This window comes from Pieris rapae, chromosome 3 (genome assembly GCF_905147795.1).
Source record: "Pieris rapae chromosome 3, ilPieRapa1.1, whole genome shotgun sequence".
NCBI classification, from domain to species: Eukaryota; Metazoa; Arthropoda; class Insecta; order Lepidoptera; family Pieridae; genus Pieris; species Pieris rapae.
In genome coordinates, this window is record NC_059511.1 from 8,701,075 (window position 1) to 8,715,168 (window position 14,094).

General features: G+C 33.4%; 1 protein-coding gene across 1 annotated transcript; it reads right to left on the minus strand.

The window, feature by feature from the left end:
• Positions 1-9,223: 9,223 nt before the first annotated feature.
• LOC111003378 (toll-like receptor 7) lies at positions 9,224-13,645 on the minus strand. Its single transcript, XM_022273835.2, has one exon. The coding sequence runs from the start codon at positions 13,409-13,411 to the stop codon at positions 9,482-9,484; it is 3,930 nt and encodes a 1,309-aa protein (XP_022129527.2). The 5' UTR covers positions 13,412-13,645; the 3' UTR covers positions 9,224-9,481.
• Positions 13,646-14,094: the final 449 nt, after the last annotated feature.

The window sequence follows — 14,094 nt, forward strand, 5'->3', positions numbered from 1 at the left end:
GGTTGGCCGTCAGTTATTGAAGCTTGTCTTGTTCTGTGCCAGATGCAGCAACTCTTCCGTAGTTGCCATATACACTCCATAAATGTTTATTTATTTTATTTATTTATTTCTTTTCATCTACATTATTCTATCTTAACAGTTACTACTAATTCTATAGAACTCCAAATTAATTCCCACAGCAATTATCCTACATAAAAACATTTGCGAAACCACGATTTTTTCTTTTTACTGACACGCCATTTACCCTGGATTTCGCCCATTATAGTAATTTAAGGAGGTGGTAGCGATCATGTCGCAACACGTGGCCTAGGTACACAACATTTTATTGATTAATTTTCTTCCTAATTCTTAATTCCTGCATCAGTTTTTTCGTCATTCCAACTCGGTTAAGAAGAGTTCTCGTTAGAGACCATCTTGATCCAACCTTTCCTTCCAGGTTTCATTTACATATTGTCAGATTTCCATCCCAGCATATCTTCTTCCTTTCCTAAGAAACGCTAGTATCGCGTTTGTTACCAGGGTTGCAGGGTAGATTTTTGTTTATCAGCGGCGCCGATTCTCTAAGCAGAATTTACGGTAAGTATATTTATTTTGTATAAACCATTACTGGGTTATTACTTTAATAACTAAAATAAATATTTCTCATTTACACATCGGCAATACAATTTGATTGAAATAGTAATTTTGATAACAGCTTTTCTAGATAAATATTATCCTGGGTCAATATTTACTTTATGTCAAAATGTAAAAAACATAGGTAAACTATATAATATATATTAATGAAATTATAAGTAATGCTGCAATGATGTCTAGTACCTTTAATAAATTATATCCAAACATTTTTTTTTATTTTGTAATTACATATTATGTTTGTTTTTTTTTTGTGTTTCGTCTGTAAAGTATATTATTATTGTTCACTCGTGTCAATTTAAATCTGTTTAAGTCAATTTAAATCAAACCTGTTGATATAGGAGTGTTTTTATAAATAAATAAATCCTTGAAAATCAACCACTACCTACACTTAAACACCATCCTGCGTCTTAATTAGCCTGATTTCGACCGAGAAATTCGTTCATCGTTACTCATAGTTGTTTAATTGAAAACATCAATAAAAACACAATAGCAAGTTGCAAAACAGCTACCGTCCTCCTTGAAAGTGTATTAAAAAAAAGTGTAACAGTGGCAATAAAGAGACGTTTACAATGCAAACGCATTCAGAAGCTATACAATCTTTTGTCTTAAGTAGGGTCGGGATTTATTGGTATTTCTTTACAATTTTTTTCCCAACTTAAATAAGACATAATGTTCTAAGAAATATTAGAATGGACGGCCGCTTTCTCTTTTTGTGTCACGTACGATTTTATGGTCAATTGTCTTAGGTAGCAAAAAGTCGAAATTTAAAAACATGATGTTAAGTGAATTGAAAACAAAATATATTGGAGGATGCGGCTTCTTTGTGCGAATGAATTCATCTGATTGTGAATAAAATCAAAGCACCATTTTCTTACTTAAAAATGTTTTAAAAGAAAATGTATTCTGTTAGGTATTTATGTAATATTAGGCTTAAAGTCGGCCTCAACAATAGTATGTTCTTTGTTTTTTGTTACTATTAAACTAAATATGAAATAATAAATTCTGTTTATTTTTGAATCCCCAAACTAACTTTGACGAAGGCAAGGATAGTAATCCATAGTAGTCAATTATTATTTATCCACATCGATCCACAGAGAGAATATAATAAAAATTATAGCCTAGAAGAAAAAAATACAAACAATTTTATTACATAATTACTATTCGATCATAGCATTAATTTCAAATGAACCATGATCTGTGAAGCGGCTTAACAAACATACTTTCCAATGACTCAATAGTTTTAAAGCCGTGACGCGATAAAATCCGTGAAATGTATCAAATTTCGTTATAAAACTAGATATAGACAAATAAAAAACAGGTACTTTGTACAAAGGAATTTACAAAAATTACGAAAATTCATGTGTATATCTTCAATAATTGTCCTGTATCATCCTGTACCTTCATAACGAATGAAGCAGAATTTCCGAATTTTTCACTCTATGATAGATATGTGACCTTTGATGGACTACCTATTCTGTGTATCCAAAGAATATTCGCGGAAAAGTACCAACGGAGGATAGATTACAGTATTAAAATTTACGCTGTCATTATCATCATCACCATCAATGGCTGTACAATTGAACATCCCCTTGTGTGAGCAAGGATATTTCATCCCAAACTAACTTGTGCTTATTTTTTTATATAACCGCCCATGGACACTCTTGTGTCCAACTTCGAACACCTCATGTTTCGAGGTCCTTGGCAACTTCATCCCAACGCAGCCTATGTCTAAATCGTTTTCTCTTGTTACCAGGGCGTGAACTATGCGATTATGAGGTTTTCCAATCGGTGGCCTTGAGGCGAAGTTAAGGATCTTATAAAGTCTTCATTGAAACGAATTCGCCAAATACCGACGTCGTAAACAGTTGTTTCCGATTACTTACCAATATCTGTTATTCAAGTAATAAACTATAGGTAAATACAATATAGCATTTAATCAAACTATCATGAATTCAATTTCCTCGCCGGAAATGCTCGTACTGTCATTGCGGATATTGTGTATTATGTGCTGTTTGTCTGGTGATATTATTACGATTCGCACATTAGCGACTGTCAATACTATGTTACAACCAATATTAATGTGGGTTAGATAATGTATTGTTGTTAGTACATATATTTACGACTCTCAACACTGAGGTGCGTTTTAACCCCGTATATACAACATATGTACAGTGAAGGAAACATATATGTATACCATTGTAACGTTTCTGTTCTATAAATAAATAATTATTAATTATATTCCTAGCATCATTGTTGACTTAAAAGGTTGAGTGTAATGCACACACTGTTAGACAACCACTCATACTTTAGTCTTATTTTGCTTATTACTGTGGTTTAGTCATAATATGCGGTAATGTTTTTGTACCTATATCTTCTATGTCCGTCCGCTATGGAAGACAAGTGACCTATTACTACAGGACTTCGATAATCCTATTATAGGCACCAGCCTTTCACAAAGATGATCATTGTCTACATAATGAAAACCCGTGAAATACAATATTGTGAAGAGGCGAATAAAATTGATTATTATAGTATTAAGTTTATCCCAAATTATTTCCTAAGACCTGATATTCCAAACCCAAACATAGTGTTTGAAATAAAACAAATATTAAAAATATGGTTCGCAATCATATGCGATATACGAAGCATACCAGCTAGGTTAAATTCTTCGTGTGGCAGAATCTGACTTGTAAGTCCATTATTGCATATATAGAATGCTGATTGGTATTAGTGGAAGCAATGTTGGACTAGTGGCTTCAGCAAACGACTCTCATCCCAGAGGTCGTTGTTTCGATCTTCGGATGTGCACCAGTAGACTACGTTATAAGTTAAGGAAACCACTGTGAGGAAACCAACTTGTCTTAGACCCAAAAAGTCGATGGCATGTGTCAGCAGGCTGATCACCTACTTGCCTAGTAGATTGATTAGACTATTGACAGCTAGGGCCCAGACTGGCCCTAGCTGTAACATTACTTACGCATACCGATTGGTACATACATCGCAAATGAGTTATTTCCACATTAAAAGACAATTTCTATTGTTAATACACTATTGTTTTCACATTTCCTCAAACCTCTCGCTAATTTACAAAACTACATACGAATTTCTTTATGATTGAATAGCTGAGAATTCTTTAAGTGAACGTCAGGTCACACAATTACTTAATGAAAGTATAAAATTGTAAGACTAGAAAGTAATGGGAAGATGACCGTCATGCTATTACTGCTTTTACGCGCAATGACTCGGATGTAGTGGAGTAAAAATTTAATGTAATTTGATTATGCTTATTGAGCTTATTATATGATTGAGCTTCAAAGAGCTTTTGTGTTATTTAGATTCATCTACATCCCACCAACGCGCTTTGATGCTTGATCGGCATGGTTTTCATATCCTAATATAATTATTATACTAAATATGAGGCACACATAAATGTAGATAATATTATGGGTCTTGCAATGACGGCCATAGAGCCTCAAAAAGTACGTTGCAGCAGGCGTGATCCGATATTTTAATATGAACTTCCCAAAATTGCATGTGTGTGTATGTAACCTGGTCACGTGACTATTTTAACACATTTGCTGTGTCATGAAAAGCGTATCGATAACACAATACTTATTTTTTTTCTCCATAGTCATTATGTAAATAAACTATTAACTTTTATGAAATTCAATAATACATTTTAATATTTAGTTTCCTTATGTAATTATTATAATATTAGTTTATTATAATTAAAATATAAAATAATTTCAATACGTTTTGGAATGGACAGATCTTAGGAAACGTCAACATAGAAGTTTTGCTATGTTGCCCCAGCCATTTATTTCAATTTAGTCGCACCGAATTTATATGTCAATAGCTATATATGAATCAAACGAAAGATTATCTTTTATGTATTTTAAATCTAAAAGGTAATGCGAATGACTTAACATTAGTGGTCAAATCGTTTAATTTCAACCGCAGAGAGAAAGCCTTAAAAATTGTGCACAAAAACATACTGTAGCACACGCGAACTAATGTAATAGAAAGTGTCTCAAAATCATCATAAATGTACCGCAAAAAATTGAAGTAATTTAAGGAAATCGGAGCAGACAATCGTAATTTAAATATAATAGAAAGTTTTATTGTATCCAAACATCCATAAACTTCAAATGAGGCCACAGACTTTGCAGTGTCTCTATAGATAGGTGATTAAGTTAAAACAATTTAAACTGAACATAATAACCTTTTGGTAACACGATTTGTATAATAATCATACAACAATCCAAACAACTTCTGAGCCATGATTTAATTTAAAATAGTAGATTTTAATACTGTGCTTAATAATTAAAGCACCAAAACCCAATTCGGACTTTACAATATAGCTGTTGAAACAATTTTTATGTGGGTTTCGATAAATGCCTATTTTTTTCTATAAAAAAATATTTTAAATGTGGTTTAAATTAATGTCTATATCCTAATGAAGACTCAAGCGAAAAGGAATTGAATGTATATCTAAATCTGAGTAATTTTATAATTAATAATTAATTTAGACATCTCTTCAATAACCAACTTTTGGACTGTTTAAAGAAAACTGTATAAAAGCTAAGTGAGAAACAAATTGTAAAGATACCAAAAATAGGATTTACTGTGCAGGCGTAAATGCATTTAGATTAACATCATTAGCATTGAGTTAACAATGGCTTACCGATTTTCTGTGCAATCGTAGTTCTAAGTAAATGCAATCGAAGGTTCGAATTAGTACTATGTATATCCATACATCTGTACTAATATTCTACAGATAAAAAGTTTGTTTGGCAAACTATAGGTAAGTGAAAAATTATTTATATTATATTTGATTTACCGAAGAAGCCGAAAGAGGTTGTCGCAGTATTTCCGATAGGCTTTGTTCTTTCGTTTTGCGATTTGTTCCGTCAGCATCTCTTACCGTATTTATTATGAGGAGTGCTCTGATGGTTGTACAGACTATATTGAATAAGAATTCGACATTCAACCTTGACCACCTCTTTGTGGAATCAGCTGCTAGTAAAGGTATTTGCAAATTGATCCCACTTACGAGCTTTCAAGAAAAAAGCATACCATATTCGTTAGGAAAAAAGCATACCAGCTAGTTGCCGGCTTGGAGGTTGATGGGTGACGATTATGACGTGTGTGATTTTATTCAAAGTCGCTCACTGGCTCGTTTTCCACTATCCCATAAAATTCTCGCATCGACCTAAGTTATTCAAATTGTGCTGATTACAGAAATCTATCCACGCAATACGTATAAGATATTCAGGCTATGCAACCATTCACACCTTGCCGTAAAAGCGAGAAATAATAATCTAGTAAAAAGAGAAATAAGATAAGAACAAGTTTAAAAGATTTTGTTTATTTTATATAAACAATGCTTGATGCATTGTGTCTCCTAAAACTGATAAGATTCTACGCAACACTTACAAGACGCCTAAGAATCGCTTTTTAACCATCGCACTAAGACTCTTAAACAACATGTTATTTCCATGTTATACGTTTATAACTAGTTGTGAATAATTGACACTTTCTACCGTTCTCAGTGCACCGCTTTATTTGCTTTGGTGGACAAACTTCGACATTCGTAATTTATTGCAAACATTTGAAATTGCCTGTCGCACTGAAAATTAATGATTGGCTAAACAAACCGACTTTATTAACGCTTGTTTAATTGGAGATTGCAAGGATTCGTTTTACTTAAGAGTATTTCGTAAAAGGAAATTTGTAATGAGAACTTTGAGTGGGTCATTGACCTTGGTAGACATATAGATTCTTTATGGAAATATTACTAGTTAGTCCTCGTAAAAACTACACATTTATTTATTGGTATTATTAGAATTATTTATGAATTTACCATGTATCAATGGTAACTCAAAATTCGTAGAACTCAAAAAATTCCAACCTTATCCTGTGAACATTTTTCGTTAAGATTAACTGGAAAAGAAAGATTTATTTATTACAATTTTATTTGTAAGTCCCAACATCTAATACATATGGTGGCAGCCATCTTAATTTTGTTTTATCAACGCAAAAAATCAATTCGCGGCGACTCACGAAGAAGCAGATGTCAAAATTGGTTCGACACGTGTTTAGCTTTTAAATTATTTGAGACGAAAAAATCACAGCATTGTGTCTTGTTACTACTTACTGTTTTTAATACAATTCAAATTGTTTTAACAATCCCTTACTATCTAAAAAGGATGAAAAGTTTTTATTACTTTTAAATTATTTGACTATGTATTGATTCTTTCTGAACTATGTGTTTGCACTGAAATTTTAAAACGTCGAGTCTTTTATCTATCTATATTTTAGTATCTAGAATATATAAAACGTTGTATTAAAATACTTTATAATTTAACAATTCAAAAAAACATTTCTAACCCAAAAATCATAATATTATTATAAGCCTAAAATAGATGATGAATATTATCCTTATCACACTTTATACGTAGTATAACTTACAGGCTTCTTTAACGGCAACTTCTTGGTTCCGAATATGATTTTGTCCCATGCGGTGTCGAGACCCTTGGTCCGTGGGGTCCTAGCGCTATAAGGCTTTTAGGGAAATATCATAAAGGTAACTCGACAACACCTCGAACAAAGATTAAGTCTAGCTATTCAAAGAGGGAACACCAGTATCTTCGGAACCTTGCCTAGAGGGACTTCGTTTAATAATATATTTAAGTTATTATATTTTAAGGTTAGTTATACGTATATTATTATTGTGTATCTCTGATTGACATGAAAAATCTATAGTCCTATATAGTACGAGTACAACAAGTTTGAATTTAAAAAACAAAAGTTCACAATTAGACATAACAGTCATATTCCTTCATTGTTAGTCAGGCCATAAAAAGGTTTGGTACAGAATAATAAGCAAGCTTAGCCGACTAGTCGACGCTCGTCACGTGTCTCAACGGATACCGCGTCCGGTTGAGAAAAGTATCTATTCCTGTTTATGTCATCGCTAATCCTTTAATTTACATCACAGAAAAAATCTACTAAATTATTTTCCGAAAAAAAAATGAAGTTGAATTATACGAAACGCAGAGACAGTTTTATGAAAATAATTCTACATTAATAATTGAAATATCTTTTAATGTTTAGAAATATAAGGTAAGCTTTATTTTTGGATTCTAATTTATATTTCTATAAGCACAGCAAATAGAATAAAATCCTTGAATAATATATTTATAGGCTGTTTATTCTCGTCAGTGTTTGTAAGTAAACACGGTGTTTCATAGAAAAGTACTGAAACACAAAGACAGAATGCAACGCAAACTAGTAAACATAACAATATAAAGACCACCAAAATGATTACAAAGCTAAAGGCCTCTTAAAATCAATCACCGATTAAAGCAATTGAGAAGTAATACCGCCGAGAACACGGGAGATCAGCAAAAAGTCCCTTTGTTCCACTTTCTTGACGAGGCTCGCGATTTGACGCACTTTTTACATAATACAACTTGCGACATCGCCGTGGTATGCTTTAGTAACAAGAAATTTGAAACGAAGAAATTTCGTGGAAAAACTGTGACATGATTTGATACTAATTAATTTATCGGTTTACTTATAAAACGTGGTTTAATCTGATGACCATGTATAGTTTATGCTGTTATTTAATTTTAACTATGCGAATATTAATTTGTTCGTGTATCGATGCAATGGCTTTTACTATTAGACACGAATTATATTAAGTAAGGGTAAGCTTACCTACATTTTAACACAATTTCATAGATCTATAAACATTAATAAAGCTGAAGAAGTCATATGAACCTTCTAAGAAGTAAATAAATACCAATTTTGAGGGATGATAGAGACTGGATCGTAGCCAAATTGTATTTCGGATTATGTTAACTACACTTTTGGATGAGCAATCTTCATCAGTATAAGATAGGTACATACAGTTTAGCATTGAAATACCATTTTTGTCATAAATTCATGGGATTATTTTATTATGATATCGTGAGATCATTTTATTTATGCTTTAATGAGCCATATCACAGCTATCTTCACAACAGCCCCACCTCAGGCTGCATGCATTATTGTATACATACAGCCTATATTATATTTATATTTAACTCACTACTTTAGCTCAGGACGATAAAGAAGGACAGATAGATTCATATAAAATACCTTATAGCGATATAAATATATGAATGTGTATTATATTTATTTAGTCAGCCAATAATTTTATTTAACTCAAGTATAAATATGGTTCTACGTTAAAATCACTACGATCAAAAGCACTTCGTAATTAGACACAGTTAAATACGTTATTTAAAAATCAATAGTAATTTGTTAAAAATATGCGGTTTGAACAATTACTTGAAGGCATTGTACCCCTAGTAAATAAGTTCTTCATTCATTATTTAATAAAAATAACTAAAAATTTATGAATAAGTAAAATAAAACAGTTATACTAAGTTTACTAAGCAGTATTTCCTCGCTTTTTTGCGATATTATTTTAATATTCGATTTTATATAGTAATGTCTTCAAATAGTATAAATTTATTATTTACCTAACCTAGTTATAAAAACGACAAGGTTGTGAATAAAATACTGTTTTATAAATCATCATTAATTTATTTTAATGTATAAATAACGCAATTATATTTCACGTAATATCATCACTTGGTTTTGCTATTTACAATATTACAATATGCTACAGCAGTCTTTATAAATTTATTACGAAACCTATGCACAGAATAACAAATAGGCAATAATAAGATCACTTAAATAAATTTTGGTTTAGCACTTACTTCTAATAATTACAATATTTACAGAAAGTTTAAATATCTAATTACATATTTACAATGACTGGAAGGGGACGTTAACCCTAGACTAGGTAAGCTTGAACGGCATTGCTTGTATCAACTAAGGGGGGCGGAGGGGGCCATTGTCTATGATCTCGTCTTCTTCCCGGCGCCATGCCATGTTCCAAAGATGAATAGTCAGAATCGATTGAAGAATAAATATGATCTGATATTGGTCTTCCATCAGGACCATATGCTACTCCCTGCGATTGTCTTATGGCTGAGGGAGACTGTCTCACTTCAGTACTATACTCAGGAGGGGCAGAAGCATCTTGTACAGGACCACTTATTACAGGCGATTTATTAGGAAATTGTAGGGTTCTATTCCCACTACCAGGTACAGATGAATCTAAAGTATACGTATTGATATTTTTTCTATAATTGTGCGGTCGTGTTTTGTGATGAGGGTGCGTCGCATCGGGCATTATATACCTGAGTCGCTCCCAAAATCTCTTTTGTCCCCATCTCAAGCGCGTCCCTGTTTTTAGGTATGGACGTAAATCGGGGTCACACATTGCATCCGCAATAACAGAACATTCTTCTATTAGTACTAATTTATAAATGCATCCTTTTAGTGCTTCGTGCAGCCCTTGTCGGAATTCGTACCGAGACCATTCTGTTTGCATAAAGTTTCTAGTTAGCACCAGTATTACTCGTTTAGATGCTTCCGCCGCTTCGACCACCGGCGGCGCACATTGCATGTATTGTGCGCCATGGTGAGGTATATCTCTATAATGAAGACATAGATGGTACGATGGATTTCCATTTTCTAATTCAGTTGCCAGTGACTGTACAACAAATTCTTCGTCTTTAGGGCTGTAGCACACATATGCATCATAAAGTTTCTCACTTTCTTCAAATGTCCCGTTAAGTGCGAATACTCGAATACCACAATTGGTGTATAACCAGACCCGGAGTGAATCTCTAAATAGGAACAGAACCACAAGGGCTAATAATATTAACATAAAACCAGTGAGAGTTGATACCATCATAGGGACATAATTAGAGACTAACATACTTCCAATAGCTGAGTTATTATCAGCGTAATAGTCGCTGCAGGCAGTGCCGTTCAAATTAAGCTCTTTTTTCTGAGGTGGGCGTGCGTCACCATTCCAGCACCATACATCAGTTATATCTACAATTTTTTGTGCATTTTCAGCTAAATAAGACGTTAGTTCTTGTAAAAATCTACATTTGCAAGACCACAAATTATTTCCTAATGACAATGCTTTTAAATGAGGACTATTACTAAAAGACCATACATCAAAGTCTACTAATCTATTACCATCTAGTCGTAACATTTCTAAGGATTTTAAAGACAAAAACGATATGTTTGCGATATGACTTATCAAGTTATTTTGCAAAAATAATTCTTTCAAACTATTTAATTGTTGGAACTCATAGCCTTTAAGTTCCTTAAGTTTGTTATTACCCAAATGCAATATTTCTAAAGCGGTCAGTCCTCCAAAAGTTCTGTTTTGTATGCTATCTACATTACTATTATTAACATACAGAGATCTCATCTTTTGCCTACCGATAAATACATGGTTTTGTAATTCTTTAATATTATTACCATCCAAAAATACCTCGGTTGCGTCCATAGGTATTTTTTGAGGTATCTCCAGAGACGATTGCCCTGAACAATCGACGACATTAGTATTCCATAATGGATCGTGGTAGCAGGTACAATTTTGAGGACAAGTCATTTCACAGTCACAAGCATCGTAATCACAACAATGACATATTGCAAAACAATGTGTTTCATACTCACACAAAAAGTCCGATGTCTTAAGATTAGGTAGTGGTATATGGGTGCCACTACGAGTATTTGTCATTTTGCACATAACATTTTCTAAGTCCATCACTCGCGGATACTGTCTCATAGCGGTCATATTATTTATTATAGGAAGCCACTCCATTGTACAATCACACTGAAACGGATTACCACCAACATAAAACTCTGGTAGCGTTCTGTTTACGGGTACTGTTAACAAGCGTAAACTATTTAATTCTAAATGCACTAGTTCATTTGCATACATATCCACGCGAGTCAAATTCTTCTTATCAAAAAACGTATTCACGTGAATCGTATTTAAGTAGTTATTATTTATAAATAATAATTCTACACTGTTAGGTATTGCCATAGGCGAGATTTCCACTATACGATTATGACTAACATCTAATGTCTTTATGTGGATTTCATTTTGTAGTTTATAATAGTTGCCCAAGTGTTCTATAAAATTACCATGAACGTCTAACCACTTTAAATTGCTAGGAACGAACGCATAGTCAAACCACACAAGATGATTTTCTGATAAATTAAGCCACAGCAAGCTGGAAAGTGTTGAAAATACACCGTTGATGTCTGTTAAAAAATTTCCATCCAATCTTATAGCCTCTAATTGGCCATTCCGGGTGAATGTACCTCTTTCTATGGCTTGGATTTTATTTTTCGCAATGTTCAGCACTTGCAAGCTTGGTAAATCCCAGAACATACCGACGCTCAAATTACCAATCTGATTATCGATAAGACGTAATCCAGTTAATTGGTTAAGATTCTTAAAAGACCCATTCCTGAAGTCCGATATTTGATTCTCGCCTAAATCCAAGGTCTTTAAGAAAGGCAATTCCCATAACGCGTTAGGGACTTCTAGTAGTTGATTTGAGCTTAAATCCAGTTCTTTGAGATCCGAGCAGTTCTTAAAAGCTTTTCGATCAATATTGACAAGCAAATTATTATTCAAAGTTAATTTGCTAAGAACAAATAATCCATTAAATAAGTTTTCATCAATGGTATGAAGCCGATTTTCAGCCAAGTTTAATGTATGTAAGTTATATAAAGGTAAAAATGCGTTGTCTTCAATGTATCCAATTGAATTGTTTTTCAAGTTCAATATTTGTAGAACAAACAAATCTTTGAAAGTTTTCCCATCAATTCTCGTTAACGCATTGTTAGATAAATTCAAAACTATTAGACGAATCAGACCGAGAAATGTTCCATCATCAACATGATTGCTGGTAAGTTGATTGCTCGATAAGTCCAATACAATCAGCTGTTCAAGGCGATTAAAAATCCCTCTTGCAAGTTCAAACAAGGAGTTGTCATTCAAATAGATCTCCCTGAGCTCTCGAGCATTTGCAAAAATCCCCTCGGGTATGGTATACAAACGATTGTGTGATATGTTCAAAACCCTCATTGACGTAAGGCCATCAAAAGCTTCACTAGATATGTCTGTTATATTATTGTGTTGTAAATATAAATGTTGCAAACTTCTTAGTTTTAAAAGTTCAGACTCGGCAGGCAGTGATTTGATTTCATTGTGGCTTAAATCCAAGTTAAGCAGATTTAACCCACATCCTTGGCCAAATCCAATCTGACCGATAGTCCTTATTCTATTGTGCGTCAAGTTCAGAGTGCTCAAGTTTTCTAGAGAACAGAATACGCCGGAAGGAACAAACTTTATGTTATTTTGAGCGAGATCCAGCGCCTGCAATTCCGATAATCCATTGAACGAGTTTAAAGATAGCTCCAAATTCTTGGTAGGACTCCCCTCAAAGTTTTTCGAACGAATCTTCAGTTTTCTAAGTTTTTTCAAATCGTGGAACGTATTATTCGGTATCTGGAGTAATTTGCAGTTGCTAATTGACAATTCTGTGAGACCAGCCACAGAACTAAAATAATGTGCCCTTAGCGTGCTTTCGAATAATAAAAGATGATTGCACTCGATAGCTAGGCGATACACGTCTGAAGAAACTGTAGTAATACTGGTTCCATCTGATTCTAGAGTCCGTATTTTGCACAACGCACTACCTTCAGAGCCTCTGTCGTTCACTCGAAGACACTTGTCTGATCCATGAGGAAATATAGCCCAGCTGAGATGCAGTAGTGCACACAGCACAGCCGTAACAGTATTCATTATCACAGATATTTTTTCCACTACAGAACGTCTCATAAACACTCCCCGTGGGTCGATACCACCATTTCCGAAACTAAGTCCGAAGAAGCAAAAATTAAAACTTAATAACAATTCACTTCACTGAAGTCCATTTTCTTGATTAAGAACAGTTCTTTTTATTATATATAATATTTATATGTATGAGGTTGATAGTTGACAGTTTTGTGTTATTAAATATTAATAGCGTGTACGCGAGTTTAATACGCTAAGTGACGCGACCACTCTTTGGCGCGATTGCGTTGTGACTGTCAAGCAAAGCGCTTAGCACTTCGAAGTACTACGGAGAACGGACAAGGAAGCTCTTCACCCCGCCCCCCGCAAAAGCTCCTACTTAACGGACATGTTCTGCCATCTAGTGAGAAGTAGCCAAGCAGTTTTTATTGTCACCGCGAAACGAGAATTGTTACTCGGTTTATTGAATCTGCTTTTACCTGCATTGGACAATGAGTTTGCATTTATCCCAATATTTCGTGCTCCTAAACAAAAAGAACTTTTGCCGGCTCATAGTAAAAGCTGAAAAAGACAATAAAATGTTTATAAAACAGATACATGGCCAATAATTATTTTATTTTCAATTTGATTTTTTTAATTTAGTAATATCCAAGTAATAAAGTTAAATGTTACCGCATTTCATTTATTAATCGATTTTTTAATTATAATCGAAATATATAGTTTTATAT